Here is a 14,620-nt window from a genome sequence, read left to right as displayed (position 1 = left end):
GTTAAGGGTAGACAAAGAAGGATTTCTGCATATGGAAAGATGAAATAACACAATGTAGAAGTACAAAATATAGGGAACAGCCACATATTTTTGCAGGCTGACATCTATTGTTTTGTGCAACAGAAAGCATAAAAGAAAAAAAACCCCTTCATTCCTACTTTTATATGTGTAAAAAGTACAAAAGCCAATCCTTACTTGCTGACTAATTAACTAACAATTTGAATGCCTTTGGGAAGAGACATCTGCATATTTAAAACATCTCTTTCAAATAGGCATTATCTGTAAAAAAGTTCTGCATAAAAAAAATTAACAGTAGATGCCTTTTAAGGCTTCTTCATGTCCCAAAACCTTCTCATCATTTCAATCCCCCTCATTTCCCCTGTATCTTACATTAGAGAGCTGTTTTTCCTTCTTTCAGCTCCTGGCAGCAATAATGAAAAAAAATCTTAAATTGTTATTGTTTTCTCTGAAAAGCCCTATGAATGCAAATCTATAAAAGCTGCCTCATGAATGGAAAAATCTTCAAGTGTCTTCTCTTTATATAGTTGCACTTTGGACAGCTGCCCAAGTGATAAACAGCCCTCTGTTCAGTATCTGCATGACACAGTCTTGCAATATGCTGTGAGAGATAGCAGGTTTAAGATAATGACTCCCTGGGGCACTAAATGCCACAAAGTTCGACTCATCTAATTCCCCCCAGCAAGATTAGCTGAGATAGCCACTCTCCCTGGAGAGTCCCATTTGCAATGCACCCTGTTAGGACCAACCAGCCGCTGGGCAGGACGTGGCCTTGCCACACGACTCAAGCAGGAGAGTAACACGCCTTGTGACGTCTATTGTGCAGAAAATAAGGTTGGTAATTCATTTGTGATGCTACTTCAGCCTTTCCCCCATGCTATTTTGAATTTAGCAAGTGTTATAAGTCACATGTAACTGTACTAATCTCACAGCAAATTATTACCATAGTGCTGCAGTACATGCAGCTGGCAAAATGCAGTGAGCTTCACTGCACAGCCTCCCTCCTGCCTCCCAACAAAACAGTCACTGATACAGGCACATTCCCACTTGTTTAAAAAGCCCGTGGTAGTGAGCTACACAAAGGCAGGTGAGGCAGGATTTAGTTTCATTTGCTCTCACTGCAAAGCAGCTTTATCCAGTGGCAAACACGACAGCCAGTATGGTACAGCCGGGCTGAGGCTGGGGTGCTATGCAGCTGACAATTCTGAAATGGTGTGCAGGAATCAGGCTGTAGCAGGACTCAGAATCTTGGGCTTTCTGGTCTACTATGCATGGCTTTATTTTAGTACAAGACATGCAGGGCAGATAATTCCCTGTGCCGTAAGTCTCTCAAGTAAACACAGGGAATTCACTGAGGCTGCACAGTTGTTAAGCCAAGCAGAATTTAACCTATTGAGCTGCTAGCAAAGGGCAGCACTGTCTGGTATTTATGTAATTGTTTTCTTGATCATGCTTAAATGAAAAGCAGTCTGAGAGCAGCAACATCATAGATCATTTGGGGGGAGTTATGCTGTATTTTCCAGTTCAACAGTAATCAGATTTTTGGGTGCAGTCCTGCCCAAGGGCTGTTGCAACTCTGCAACCTCTGATTTGCAGGTGATGGGACTTCTTGAGTGCCCTGCAAGTGAGGTAGACAAGCTCAGGGAGGGTCCCACAGCTAAACTGCTCATTGCACTCTGCACAGCTTTGTAAGAGTCCTTTTAAACTCAGAAAGTGAGTTGTCTCCTACACTCCACTGGAAACTGTTTGAAGGAGAAAACCAGACATTCATATCTATTAGGGTTACACAAGGCAGAACAGCCAATCTTGTGTGATTTCTATGTGTTGCTGTCTTACATGATCATACTGTGACCCTCTGGATATTTTTACCTCTTGGAGTCCCTCTCCTTGTGGGACAGGAGTACACAGGAATATCCCTTATGAAAACAAAGTGCAGAAAAACTGTTTCCTATCACAGACAAAAGCTTGAAACCCCCAAAAGTAGAGTTTCAACATGCAAGTTTTTCAAAGTATATTTTATGCAGATCATAGTTATAACATGCAATTGACTGACTGATTAACAAATTCTCTGACTTTACAGGTCTGTCCTGTCCTGCCAGTATAGACCACACTTGCTCCTCCTTTCTCCTAACATTTTGTCTGGGGTTGTAATCTTTCTCTTCAGTTCAGACAACCCCTCCTCTGACCTCTCACTGCAGGTAACTACAGGCAGTGCTGCATTTCAATGGACCCAACCTGCTGGATGCCCAGAAACTGCAGCTGTGATAAATTCTCCTTTACAGCTTTTCAAAGATGTCACATTTGGCACAGAAGTCCCTTGACCACAATTCATCACTGGCTGGGGGAGTTTTCTGGCTGAGTTGCAATGCGCTAGTTCTTTTCTGATGTTTTTCCAGCCACTATTGGGGGAAGATCCAAAGGTGGGCTTCTCATATAGGGCTACTGAAGAGGTTGTAAGCTTAGAAATAGCTTTACCTGAAGGCCTGCCTGAATTGTAGCTGGAAATTGGATTTCAAAGACTGATATTATGTTGTTGACAAACACTCTTGCAAACCTCAAAGCATTCTGCATATGTCCTGGAAAATTCTCCAGGTTATACTGACACAAAAGGCTTGTGTTCTTAAAAGTTCCACCTGTACAGCTTTAAACATACTAAAGATAAATTAAGGATATTTTAAAGATTATTTTATATGTAAAAAATAGTACTTACTCTTCTTCATATCTCTTTCTGCAAAATAGAAGAAAGCAAAACATGCATTAGATTCTTCCTAAGAGGATTTATACCGATCAGGAGATTCTCAGATACACTTCAGTAACACAGAGTAGCCGTGACAGGCCAGTTAACTTAGGTTTATGGCTGCTGTGTCAGCAGAACTGCACAAAACAGCCAGAGGGTACTGGTGAATCTGACCCTATAACTTTTTGAATGGACAGCCCCAAATGAGAAAAGATTGTCAGAAACCTGGCTTTGGCTGTGAGACCCAGCCTTGTCCTCGCAGTGTTAGAGAAGGAAGTTTGGATCACTCTGCTAACAATTGTAGGTAACATCAAGCCATTAATACAAAAAGTAAAACTAAACATCATTCTTACACTTTACATACATTTCTGTCTACTCTCTTTAAACAGGAATGTATTTTTAAAAGAAAAAGAATATATTTCAGCCTTTTAGTGTGTAGAGTCAATGAAGCTGTGTAGTTTTTTGTAGACTGCACATCAACTGAAACCTCTCCGGAGTAGGATGGTGTTGATGCATATACTGAAAGCATCAGGGACTTCAAATTGTAGTTTGCAAACATGTGCATAGAATGTTTTCTTATGGTATGAATACACTCAAATGCAAGAGAACCAAACATCTCCATCTCTGCATCAGGCTTTCCTGACATCACATCCACAGCCAGTTTTTTGACTGCCTGCACTCTTACCTCCTGGCCCACCAGTTGAGCATCTAGAAGCTGCTGCTTTCATTGCTTCTGCACTGTCACCATTTTGTGTGCTTAGGACATCCCTCTGCCCCTATAATAGCTGCCCGAGCTACTTCAGACTGAAAGCTGAGCGGATAGTTGCCAGCATCCTTTCATTTTTACCAGCTGCATTTCTTTGGCTAGGCTAACAGACAACATCCCCAGTTTGCATAATCGCTGCTGAAACATGGGACTCTACAGAAAGTGGATTTGCACGTCTCCAATGTAGACACCTACATTTTGGGACGGATTTTTTTTCCTCCTCAGACAAAAGGAAAAGGAATCTCAACCTAGCTAATTAAATCTGATTTGTCTGTACAGATGTGCAGAGTGCCACTCTCAAATTGCTCCCGATATAGAACTTGTTTTTCACATGTCAGATATTACTCACCGGAGAAACAGAAGCCCCTAGTATGTGGACCTGACATTGGTCTGAACTTAGGCTTCAGGCTCTGCCAGTGTCTGTGTGAAAGGCACATGAGCAACTTTCTCATGTTAGCCTGAGAAATCTAAAGGAGGAATTCAAACAAACCTTGGGAAGTGAAAAACCATCCGCAGGTGGTGTTTTTCCAACATGTTTACTGGAAAGAAATGTTTACAAAAGGGTGTAGACACTGAATAACCAATCCTGTTCTTTGTACTGAACTACTCTATAAAAGTAGAATTTAGAAGAATAAAGTTTGCTCTCATTTTTACCATCATGGAGAGTCATGTTGTTATTCCTGTGCCATCTGAAAACCATAAGAACATCTGGTGGGACCCCGACGTTTGGAGGAAGTTCAGCGCAGCTGGGACTGATTGATGCAGCAAAGCTTGAAAATTCTACCTGCCTCCTCAGAGAGGTAAGTGAAATATCTCCACGCTTTTTCTAAAGAATGCTGGTCCTGCTAACCATGGAAAAAGATCAATCCTGCCAAAAGACAGCAGGTCGGACGGCACCCAGCACAGCTGGACTTTAATTTCTAGAACAGGCAGCCAGGCAGAGGTTCCAGAAAAACCTGGGGAACCCCTCTCCTGAGAGAGGACAGCTTGTGCCTTTCCTGACAAGAGCAGCTAGAATTCTTCGCTGCCGACAGCTTCTCTCACTCCCCCGACCTCTTTCGCTTTTATCTGGCCGAGATCAAAGTGGCGTCTGTAAGCCTCTCCCGGCCGGCAGAGACGTCTCTTCCTTGGCTTTTCCTTTTCCTTTTTTCATACCACGGATGACTACGCAGCGGTTCCTGCTTTATCAGCCACTGCGGACGGGACCGGGATCGAAATCCTTCGATCCCTCTGTATCCTTCTGTGTGTTTAGGGCGAAAAGTTCACTTTATGAGTGTTTTATGTTTTTAACGTTACCTGTGCTTGTTTTTATGATTGCCTGTGAGAGTTTAGGGCTTGTCTTTCTTTGTTTCTCTGTGTTTTAACTTTGTTTTTTCCCCCCACCCTGCTCCAGGGCGCTGTGCCTGACGCGGCAGCGGCTGCAATCTCTCCCTCTTTCGCTTTTCCGTACTCGGTTTCCCCCCTTCCCCGCAGGCACGCGGGTCGGGGGGGGCACACGGGTCCCTTCCCCGTGCGGTGCCGCTGAGACGAGCGGCTTGGAGTGGCTTTGCTGCTTCGTTCCCCCCTTCCCCCTTAGAGCAGTGAGGGGGGGCTGCCAACTCTCCGCTTGAGACAGGCGGCGGCAGGGCGGCGGCGGGCTGAGCCCCGCTGAGCCCCGCTCCGTTGTCCCCTCCCCGTTTCCCCCCCCGGTGCAGGCTTTCTCTCGCCGTATGCAGTAGCGATGAGAGCAGGGGCAGCAGCTCCTGCCCTGCCGGCACACACTTCACCGCTGTTTTCATTTCCTTCCTGCGTGAATTTGCACAGCAAGTCGTCATAGGAACAGAGGAGAGGTCTCCTCACTCCATTTCCCCCTTCCCCCTTGCCATGAACGGTGGGATTCGCTCCCCACTCCTTCCCTGCGCGCCGAGCGGCGTTTGTGAATAGGGCATGAGGCGGCACTTGCCGTTCCTCTAGACAGCTTATAATGCTGTAGGAGTTGCTTCGCTTGAAATTTAACGTATAGATTTTTTTTTTTTTTACAGAGAAATGGGGGCCACGTTTGTTTGGATTTCCCCCAGCTCCGCGGGGCGGCCCTGGGGCCTTTGAGGCCCCAAAGCCCCACTCAGGGAGGGCCAAATATCTTCGCCGCCTTTTGAGGTGAGCAGAAGCTTTTCCCTTTAGAGGGACAGTTGATTTTTGTTTGGGTTTTTTCCCTCCCACTCTTCCTCAAAACATTTTTTCTCAGGGTGTCTCTGTGAACAGAATTGGAGCTTTAAATGCCTGTTCGTAATAGAAGAAAAATGACAAGAAATACAAAAAACAAATAAGCAACTTTTGTTGCCTTTCCCAGATAACACAAATATTATTAATAATTCTATAGTATAACCATCAGTTATGAGTTTTAAGTGTTATCTCAGTTTAAAAGATATTTGTTGATGATATATTGACTATATAATGTGAATTCACTGATATGATAAAGTTATCACAGTTCTACAGCCGGCTGCTGCTGCTGCTGCTTCTTCTTCTTATGTACTTTGCTATTTGTCTATAATTGCCTGTAAGACACGTGTCACCCAAGAATTTTTCCTTGTTTTCTAGCTGTCTATGCTAGTTTTGCATTCATGATTTTTAAAATATTTTCAGATTTCCGGATAAGGTTATCTGAGTTTGTAAGAATGCCTCCTCTGTCCTGACGGTTTGGGATGTAGTTCCAGTCCTGGTCACAGACTGTGGCAGTGTGTTAATTTAATCGGTGATGCTTTGTATACTTTTGTACTTGTTGGGTTCTCTGTACCCCACCCCTCGATTGTTCCTTTGTTTAACTCACATGACTCCTGCACCTGTCATGCGACACACGGTTAGCTGCCTGTCATTTCTCCCGCCTTTACAGTGTCCCTCCTATTTTTCCCTGATTGGTCCAAGTGATGTTCTATTACACCCATATCCCCTGGCAACCTGCCCCGGTTGGCTGGCAGTGGCTGGCCACCCCCTTTGCCCCCCCTCCGAATCCTTCGGACAAAAACCCCCTGCACCCCTCTCCCCCTGAAGAGTTTCGGGCTGAGGAGGTGTTTGCAATAAACCCTCTGTTCGTCTGGAATTGTTTCCTCCTTTCTTTCCACTGCCTGTCAAATCTCCATCACTCGCATAAGCCTCTGCCAGGCAAAGAACCCACAGGGTCAGTGCTGCCTGCGTTGCTCGTAGACTGACCCCCCTACGACACCTGTCGCTGTGTCTGGGCCAGCGGCGACAGAGCCCGTTGGCTCTCTGTGAGCACACCGACAGAGGTGGGGCGCCCACCGTCTGGCACTGGAAAGGGGCTTTCAGCGCCTTTACGGAGCCGCGGGCAAGATTGGTGCGTCTCAGCAAGGAGCTGAGCCCACCTGAAATAATCTCTGGACGTCACATCGGCCCGGGTTGGAGCGCCCTCCGCGAAAGACCGCTCCCCGGGGAAGAGGAGGACAGCGGTCTCCGCCGCGTCCCGAAGACGGTCCTTCTCCGGCGGTGGATCTTCTGGAGCAGCTTTGGAGCACCACGCCAGGGGTTCGTAAGTAAGCAGACCCCCCTAGACCGCGGGGCGGGTCAGTGGGGACGGCGTTCCCCTTTCTGGCAGCCTGTGGGGGACAGCCCCCCCCTCGCTGAGGTCGCGCGACCCCTGGGATTTGGGTTTTTTGGCCCCTGTCCTGGGCTCACCCCCCCCCGGCGCTTTTCCATTCCCTCGGTTGATTTAAGGCTTTTATTAAGGCAGGGTTTTCGCCGGCCAGCCAGTTTCGGTTTCGCCGCGTGCGCCGGCTTTTTGCAGAGCGGTCGGGTGCGTGAAACATCGGTTTTAAAAAGCGCGCGGCGGCGGGTTTTTTTCGTTGCGTTTTTCGTTTGCTGGCTCCAGAAATTACGCAGGCAGAATGGGTGCTTCTCTGTCTGCTTCCCAGAAGGGAGTGTTTTACAGTTGTGTTGCGTTGCTAGAAGCTAATAAAGTTAAGTTCTCTAAGGATTGTTTAAAAAAGCTGGTCCGATGGCTTTTCCTGCACTACCCGACGGCGTCCCCGCCGATGGTCCACACCTCCCGATTTTGGGAGCTGGTGGAAAAGAAACTGTTACAATTAGGTAACGCCGGAGAAAAGAACACACAGAAATTAGCCTTTTAAATTTTGCAATTAAAGACGGCAGCGACGAAAAAGGGTATGCAGAAAAGCTCTCAGGAACCCCAGCTAGCCCCGGTTTCCCTTAAACCCAGTCCCAGCCCCTCTGCCCCGAGAAACGGAATTTTGAGGAAAGTGGCGACTCAGAGAGTTGTCAGCCCAGGCTCTCCGAAAAATTCCCGGCCCCCGAGCCCCAGTAGCCTGGGACAGACTGCTGGGGACCCCTCGGAAGGCTCTGGCCAAGCTGACCGAGGACCTTTCCTTCCCCCTGCTTCCCCGAATTGCAAACCCAAAGTTCAGTTTAATTTAAATGCGTCACACTGGCCACAAAATGGCGGCGGTGACCCACCTAATGGCGTCCACTCCTCCACGTGGCCGCCACCCTTCCCCCATGCCCTGAACCCCTTTCTTCCCTCCAACCCCTTCCTTCCCTCAGCTCCTCCCTCCGCCCCTCCCATAGCCCCTCCCCAGACCCCTCCCGCCTCCCCAAAGGTCCCGCCCACTCACCCTGCCCCTCGACACGCCCCTGAGGCGGGGCCAAGTCCCTCTCCCCGCCCCGGAAGGACGCCATCTTGCCAGCAATTTTCCCACGCCCTCATTTCCGGTTCCCACGGTTGGGAACCGGAAGAAATGAGCGAGGGTGAACCGGAGGTCACTCTCTCTGCTGCGCCTGTCACCTACCGCAGAACACGTGGTGGTGACACACCAAAACCCAATTGGCATGCTTTTTCCCAAAGCATCATTCGGGTTTTATGCAAGGCGCACAAGGAATATGGCAGGGAGAGTCCCTACTTCCGTGGCCTCCTCACTGCTGATCTCGCAGGTGTCCATGTTGTTCCAGCAGACCTCCGGCAGCTTTTCTCTTGCCTGATGAATGGCACAGAGTTTAAGCTCTGGGACGCAGCATTTAAACAGGCCCTGCGAGAAGCAATGCCTCAGTTGCCCTTTCCAGCCATCGATGAACAGGGCGATCCCCTCTCTCTTGAGTTGCTTGCTGGTGAAGGTTCCTATGTTTCCCCTGAGTCCCAGGCAGCCCTAATACCCTCGGCAGTCCTTTCAATTATAAAAGATATAGCCTGCAAGGCTTTCTTTTGTTTGCAGCCAGACGCACCATCACCACCCTATACCACCATTAGGCAAGGACCTTCTGAATCTTTTGTTGCCTTTGTAGAGCGGCTCACCAGAGCAGTGGAAGTTCAAGTTCAAACAGAAAGTGCACGGGAAGGTATTATAGGGGAGCTTGTTTTCGTTAATGCTAACGACCTGTGTAAACAGGCAATTTTGAGTCTTCCCCTAGATCCGCCCCGCACTCTCCAGTCAATGCTCCAGGTGTGCCAGATGAAGGTGCCCTTCCTTGCCCAGAGGAACCCACCACCACCCTCTCAGGCAACCTTTCCGCCCAAGGCTGTGTGTGCTGCAGAATCATCCCAACAGCCTCGACATCGTCCGCCTCAGCGGCGACCCTCCTTCGGCAATCGCCCTGGTCGCTGCTTCTTCTGCAAGGAGGAAGGACACTGGACTGCCAACTGCCCTAAGAAACCTTCACTACAGCGGACTCAAAATACACCTCCAGGAACACCGGTGCCTTCTCAGGCACAGCAAAAAAACTGAAAGGGGAGCGCGGGTCCACCCAGCGTGACGACCCCAATCGGGTGGACCGGGCAGGGAACTCCAAAGGGGGTCAATTGGATGGACATTCTACACCAGACTCAAGAACACCTGAACATGATATAGCAAAACCTATTCTCACCACCTCTTCCTTTTTTGAACCCTACAGGTTGCATCTCACCAGACCATTGTACCTGACGGATAGGGACTTCCATTTTGTTACCATAGACCCAAAGAAGTTACATCAGTGGCCAATGACCGGCGAAGGTAAGTTCATCGTCGTCGGTGATTGCAAATATACTCCGCAGGAGATTGAGGTGGTCCCGGGGACACTTCACAACAACCCCAGGGCCCTCATTCTCTGGCTGCGCTGCACTCATCCGCCCACATTTTTACCCAAGGGCCAGGTCATCGCACAAGCAATCGCATATGGTGACCCAGAACATCTTACCTTTACTGTAAATGCTGTACATCACATTTCCACCCGTAAACCCTTGGTGCGATGTACACTCACTGTGGGAGATGAATCAGTAGATAAAGATCTTGTTTTTGACACGGGGGCAGATGTTACGCTCATCCCGACCGCGGAATGGCCGTCGCACTGGGCCCTAGACGACGTGGACGGACAGATCCAAGGTGTAGGAGGGTTCCAATCCGCAAAACAGTCAAAAAACGTGGTAAAAATTACGGGGCCGAAAGGACAATTGGCTGCCATCCGTCCTTTTGTTTTAGATTACAAGGAACCCCTGCTTGGTAGAGACCTCATGGCCCAGTGGGGGGTCACAATTGACATTCCCGACCCCTCGCAAAATTTTCAGGCAGCGGCTGCTGAGAAGCGCCCGACCCTGAAACTGAATTGGACAACAGATAAACCAGTCTGGGTTGAGCAGTGGCCGCTAACAAAAGAGAAATTACAGGCGCTTGAGGAGCTCGTGGAGGAGCAATTAGCTAAAGGTCACATCGTGGAGACCAATTCTCCATGGAACTCGCCCGTTTTTGTCATTCGAAAGAGTGACAAAAAACTATGGCGCCTCCTCCACGACCTCCGCCAAATTAACGAAGCAATTGAAGATATGGGGTCTCTCCAACCTGAGATGCCTTCCCCAACCATGCTGCCACGAAATTGGAATCTGGCTGTAATTGACATAAAAGATTGCTTTTTCCAAATTCCTCTACACCCGGACGATGCCCCTCGTTTCGCCTTCTCGGTTCCTTCCATCAACCGAGCGGCCCTAAGGAAGAGATACCACTGGAGGGTGCTCCCGCAAGGGATGAAGGCCTCCCCAGTGATGTCTCAGCAGTACGTCTCTTCCTTGCTGTCCCCTGTGTGCGCAGCCACGGAGGGGGTTGTCATCCACCACTATATGGATGACATCCTCGTTTGCGCGCCGACCGAAGATGAACTTACGCGAGCGCTTGACCTTGTAACCAATTCGTTAGTTGCTGCAGGGTTCGAGCTGCAAAAAGATAAGATCCAAAGGATGCCACCCTGGAAGTACCTGAGCCTGGAAATTGGTAAGAGGACCATTGTGCCTCAAAAATAGGAAATTCGAACAAATGTCCGTACCCTTGCGGACGCCCATCAACTTTGCGGTGCCTTGAATTGGGTAAGGCCCTGGCTAGGTCTGACCACCGAGGATCTAGCCCCTCTTTTCAATTTATTGAAAGGGGGAGGGGAGCTCAGTTCTCCTAGGGTGCTTACCGCAGAGGCAAAAGCAGCGTTGGAGAAGGTCCAGCAGGCAATGACATCGCGACAGGCACACAGATGCGATCCCGAGCTTCCCTTTTGGTTCATCATTCTGGGTAAGCTGCCACATCTACATGGGATCATTTTTCAATGGGACACGGGTGCAAAAACATCAGCACACAACACCAAGGGCCAAGGCAGAAAAGACGCTCTTCTTATTATAGAGTGGGTCTTTCTCAGCCACCATCGGCCCAAAAGAATGACACAGCCACAAGAGCTTATGGCTGAGCTCGTCCGCAAAGCAAGAACGCGGATGAAAGATTTGGCAGGGTGCGACTTTGAATGTATTCACATGCCAATTGGATTGTCAACAGGCCAAATGACCAAACCCATGTTGGAACACCTGCTTCAGGAAAATGAAGCACTTCAATTCGCTCTAGATTCCTTTACGGGCCAAATTTCAATTCATCGGCCGGCCCACAAACTATTTAATTCGGACGTAACATTTAAATTGGCTTTAAGGAGTGTCCAGAGCAGGAGACCTCTCGATGCGATGACAGTTTTTACTGACGCGTCCGGGAGTTCTCACAAGTCAGTGATGACTTGGGAGGACCCTGAAACTCGGCAGTGGGAGGCAGATATTAAAGTAGTTGAGGGTTCACCTCAAATAGCCGAGTTGGCCGCTGTCGTCAGAGCACTTGAGAGATTCTCTGGACCTCTCAATATTGTAACCGACTCCGCATACGTAGCGGGGGTGGTATCTAGAGCAGATCAGGCAATTTTACAAGAGGTGTCCAACACAGCTCTGTATGAGCAGCTCTCGAAATTGGTCAAACTTGTCTCCCACCGAGAGCAACCGTTTTATGTGATGCATACCAGGTCGCATACCGATTTGCCTGGGTTTATTGCTGAGGGTAACAGGAGGGCTGACGCTCTTGCTGCCCCTGTAGCGATAGCCCCATTGCCTGACGTTTTTGAGCAGGCCAAGCTCAGCCATCAGTTGTTCCATCAGAACGCGCCTAGCTTAGCTAGGCGTTTTAACCTCACACATCAACAAGCTAAGGCGATTGTTGGCTCGTGTCCTTCCTGTCAGTCCCACGCTGTGCCTACCCTGCATGCCGGAGTCAACCCTCGCGGGTTAGAGAGCTGTGAACTCTGGCAGACGGATGTCACCCACATTCCATCATTTGGGAGACTGAAGTACGTTCACGTCTCCGTCGATACCTTCTCTGGCCCTGTCTATGCCTCTGCGCACGCAGGTGAGAGGGCCCAACATGCTATCCAACACTTTGTTCAGGCCTTCTCATTCATGGGCATCCCTAAGGGGATCAAAACAGACAACGGCCCTGCGTACAAGTCCAAGGAATTTGCTGGCTTCCTGCAGCAATGGGGAGTGGAGCACAAAACAGGCATCCCCCACTCCCCCACAGGCCAAGCAATCGTAGAGAGGACCCACCAAGAGATCAAGAGGGTCCTTAAACAACAACAACAGGTGTTAAAGGTAGAACCGCCGGCAATCAGATTGGCCCGAGCCCTTTATGTCATCAATTTTCTAAATTGTTCCTTTGGAAATCCCAATCCGCCCATTACCATATACTTTGGGTGCAACAAGGAGTGGCAGTTCGATCCCAAGCCCCCGGTGCTGGTGAGATCGCCTGAGTCAGGGAAGGTAGAGGGTCCATTTGACCTGGTGACGTGGGGGCGTGGGTACGCCTGTGTCCTCACGCCTACCGGGATCAAATGGATACCTGCCAAATGGGTAAAACCATTCATTAAAAGGAAGAGGGAGCATGACGACAGCGTCCCGCAGGTGGCTTTGGCAGCATTCCGCCATCGAAGGCGAGTCTCCTCCAGACCCTCTCTTCCCATTCTGTGGGAATGGGACCATGACCTGTCCTTTACCTATTTCTGTGACCCAAATTAATAATTTTTGGCCCCCCAGTTTTTTTTTTTAGTCCCGGACCCAAGATGCTAAGCCTCCCGACCGTGCTCTTTCTGACCAAGCTGCTAACATTCACCCAAGCTTGGACCGTCCCACAGCCGTGAGCCAACGTGTGGGCTCTGCTCGCGGAATCTATGGGACAGGATCACATCTGTCTCAATCAAGCATCAGCCTCAGACCCGATGTCCACATGCCTCATGGGGATTCCCTTTAGACAGTGGGAAATGCCTGAAAGACTTCTACATTGTGCCCACTGCATCAGTAAGACCCTCCAATTTAATCCTTTTATTGGCTGGAAGAATTTTGTGCTTTCCCTACCAGATATGAAGGAGAAACCCCGAGAGCTGCGGCTCCTCGGAGCAACTACAGCTCCCGCCTGCATTCGTATTACCAATTCGGCCGACACTTTAGACAACCGCACCAAGCACGCTTTTCAATCTAAAGTGCTAGATAGAGCCCACTCGTGGTGCAAGAAGTTGGCCAAGGGAGTTCTTCCCCCTCAAATTCACAACCACCCCAAAAAGTTACCCGAGGGAGTCTTTCTGATCTGCAGAGATCGGGCTTGGGCAGGTATCCCCTCTCGTCTTTCTGAAGGTCCGTGCACCCTAGGGAAGGTAGGGCTGTTCACACCCAACAAGATGCAAATTGCAGATTGGAAAGAAAAGCAAAAGAAACAAAGTGGTGCACATGGATTGGCAGTTTCCAAAAGAGACCTTAGAAAATTAGACCCGGATTGCGATTAGGAAATTATTCATTGGAACAAAACTAAAGAGGTCGCAATCACAAATTTTGCCCCATGGGTCTCCTTTGCTAAGGCCGTGGGGGAATTGGGACATTTAAAATGTTGGGTGGCGAAACAAGCAAATTTAACCTCCAAAACCCTATTCAACCTCCTGGAGGACGAAGAAATAATGAGGCAAGCTTCCCTCCAAAATCTGGCAGCCATAGACTACATCATACTTCTCCACGATCACACATATGAGGAGTTTGAGGGTCTATGTTGTTTTAATCTGTCAACTCAGGCTGAGAGCACTCGAAAACTCATTACACAGATGCAAAATATGATCAGTAACATCAAAAGAGAGACAGGTGATTGGATGAGCAACGTTTTTAAAGGTTGGGGTTTATCTGGATGGGCCGGGTCCATTTTAAAAACATGCCTGTTGATTTTGTTTATTATTTTAATTGTTTGTCTTGCTTTCGGACTAATCAGGAGATCATTAATTAAGTTAGTTTGAAGTTCCACATCTACCCCCTCTCCGGCTGCTGCTCAGGTCGCCAAGGCCACGGCTCCTGAAGACGAGTTGAAGGAGCTTGAAAAGGAGCTTGAGGAAGAAAGTGACGGTGAAAGCCTCGCAGACGATTAGTGGCCAGCTCAACAACCTCGATTCGCCAAATGTTACCTGGACTCTGAGCATCTGCCGGACCCCCCTCACTTCTGTTCTTTTTAGTAAAAAGAAAACAGGGAGATGTGGCAGTGTGTTAATTTAATCGGTGATGCTTTGTATACTTTTGTACTTGTTGGGTTCCCTGTACCCCACCCCTCGATTGTTCCTTTGTTTAACTCACATGACTCCTGCACCTGTCATGCGACACACGGTTAGCTGCCTGTCATTTCTCCCGCCTTTGCAGTGTCCCTCCTATTTTCCCCTGATTGGTCCAAGTGATGTTCTATTACACCCATATCCCCTGGCAACCTGCCCCGGTTGGCTGGCAGTGGCTGGCCACCCCCTTTGCCCCCCCTCCG

General features: G+C 48.9%; 1 protein-coding gene across 1 annotated transcript in view; it reads right to left on the bottom strand.

Annotated features, from left to right (window-relative positions):
- The window catches only part of LOC134565162 (rho guanine nucleotide exchange factor 38-like), a 136,233-nt gene that overhangs the window by 25,158 nt on the left and 96,455 nt on the right, over positions 1 to 14,620 (bottom strand). The window contains 1 exon segment of the mRNA XM_063424621.1: positions 11,808 to 11,827. Coding sequence (XP_063280691.1) covers positions 11,808 to 11,827 — 20 coding nt within the window.

This window comes from Prinia subflava, assembly GCF_021018805.1.
Source record: "Prinia subflava isolate CZ2003 ecotype Zambia chromosome W unlocalized genomic scaffold, Cam_Psub_1.2 scaffold_37_NEW, whole genome shotgun sequence".
Lineage (NCBI taxonomy): Eukaryota > Metazoa > Chordata > Aves > Passeriformes > Cisticolidae > Prinia > Prinia subflava.
Note: the sequence above shows the minus strand (reverse complement) of the source record. Positions and strands in the feature narration are given on the sequence as shown.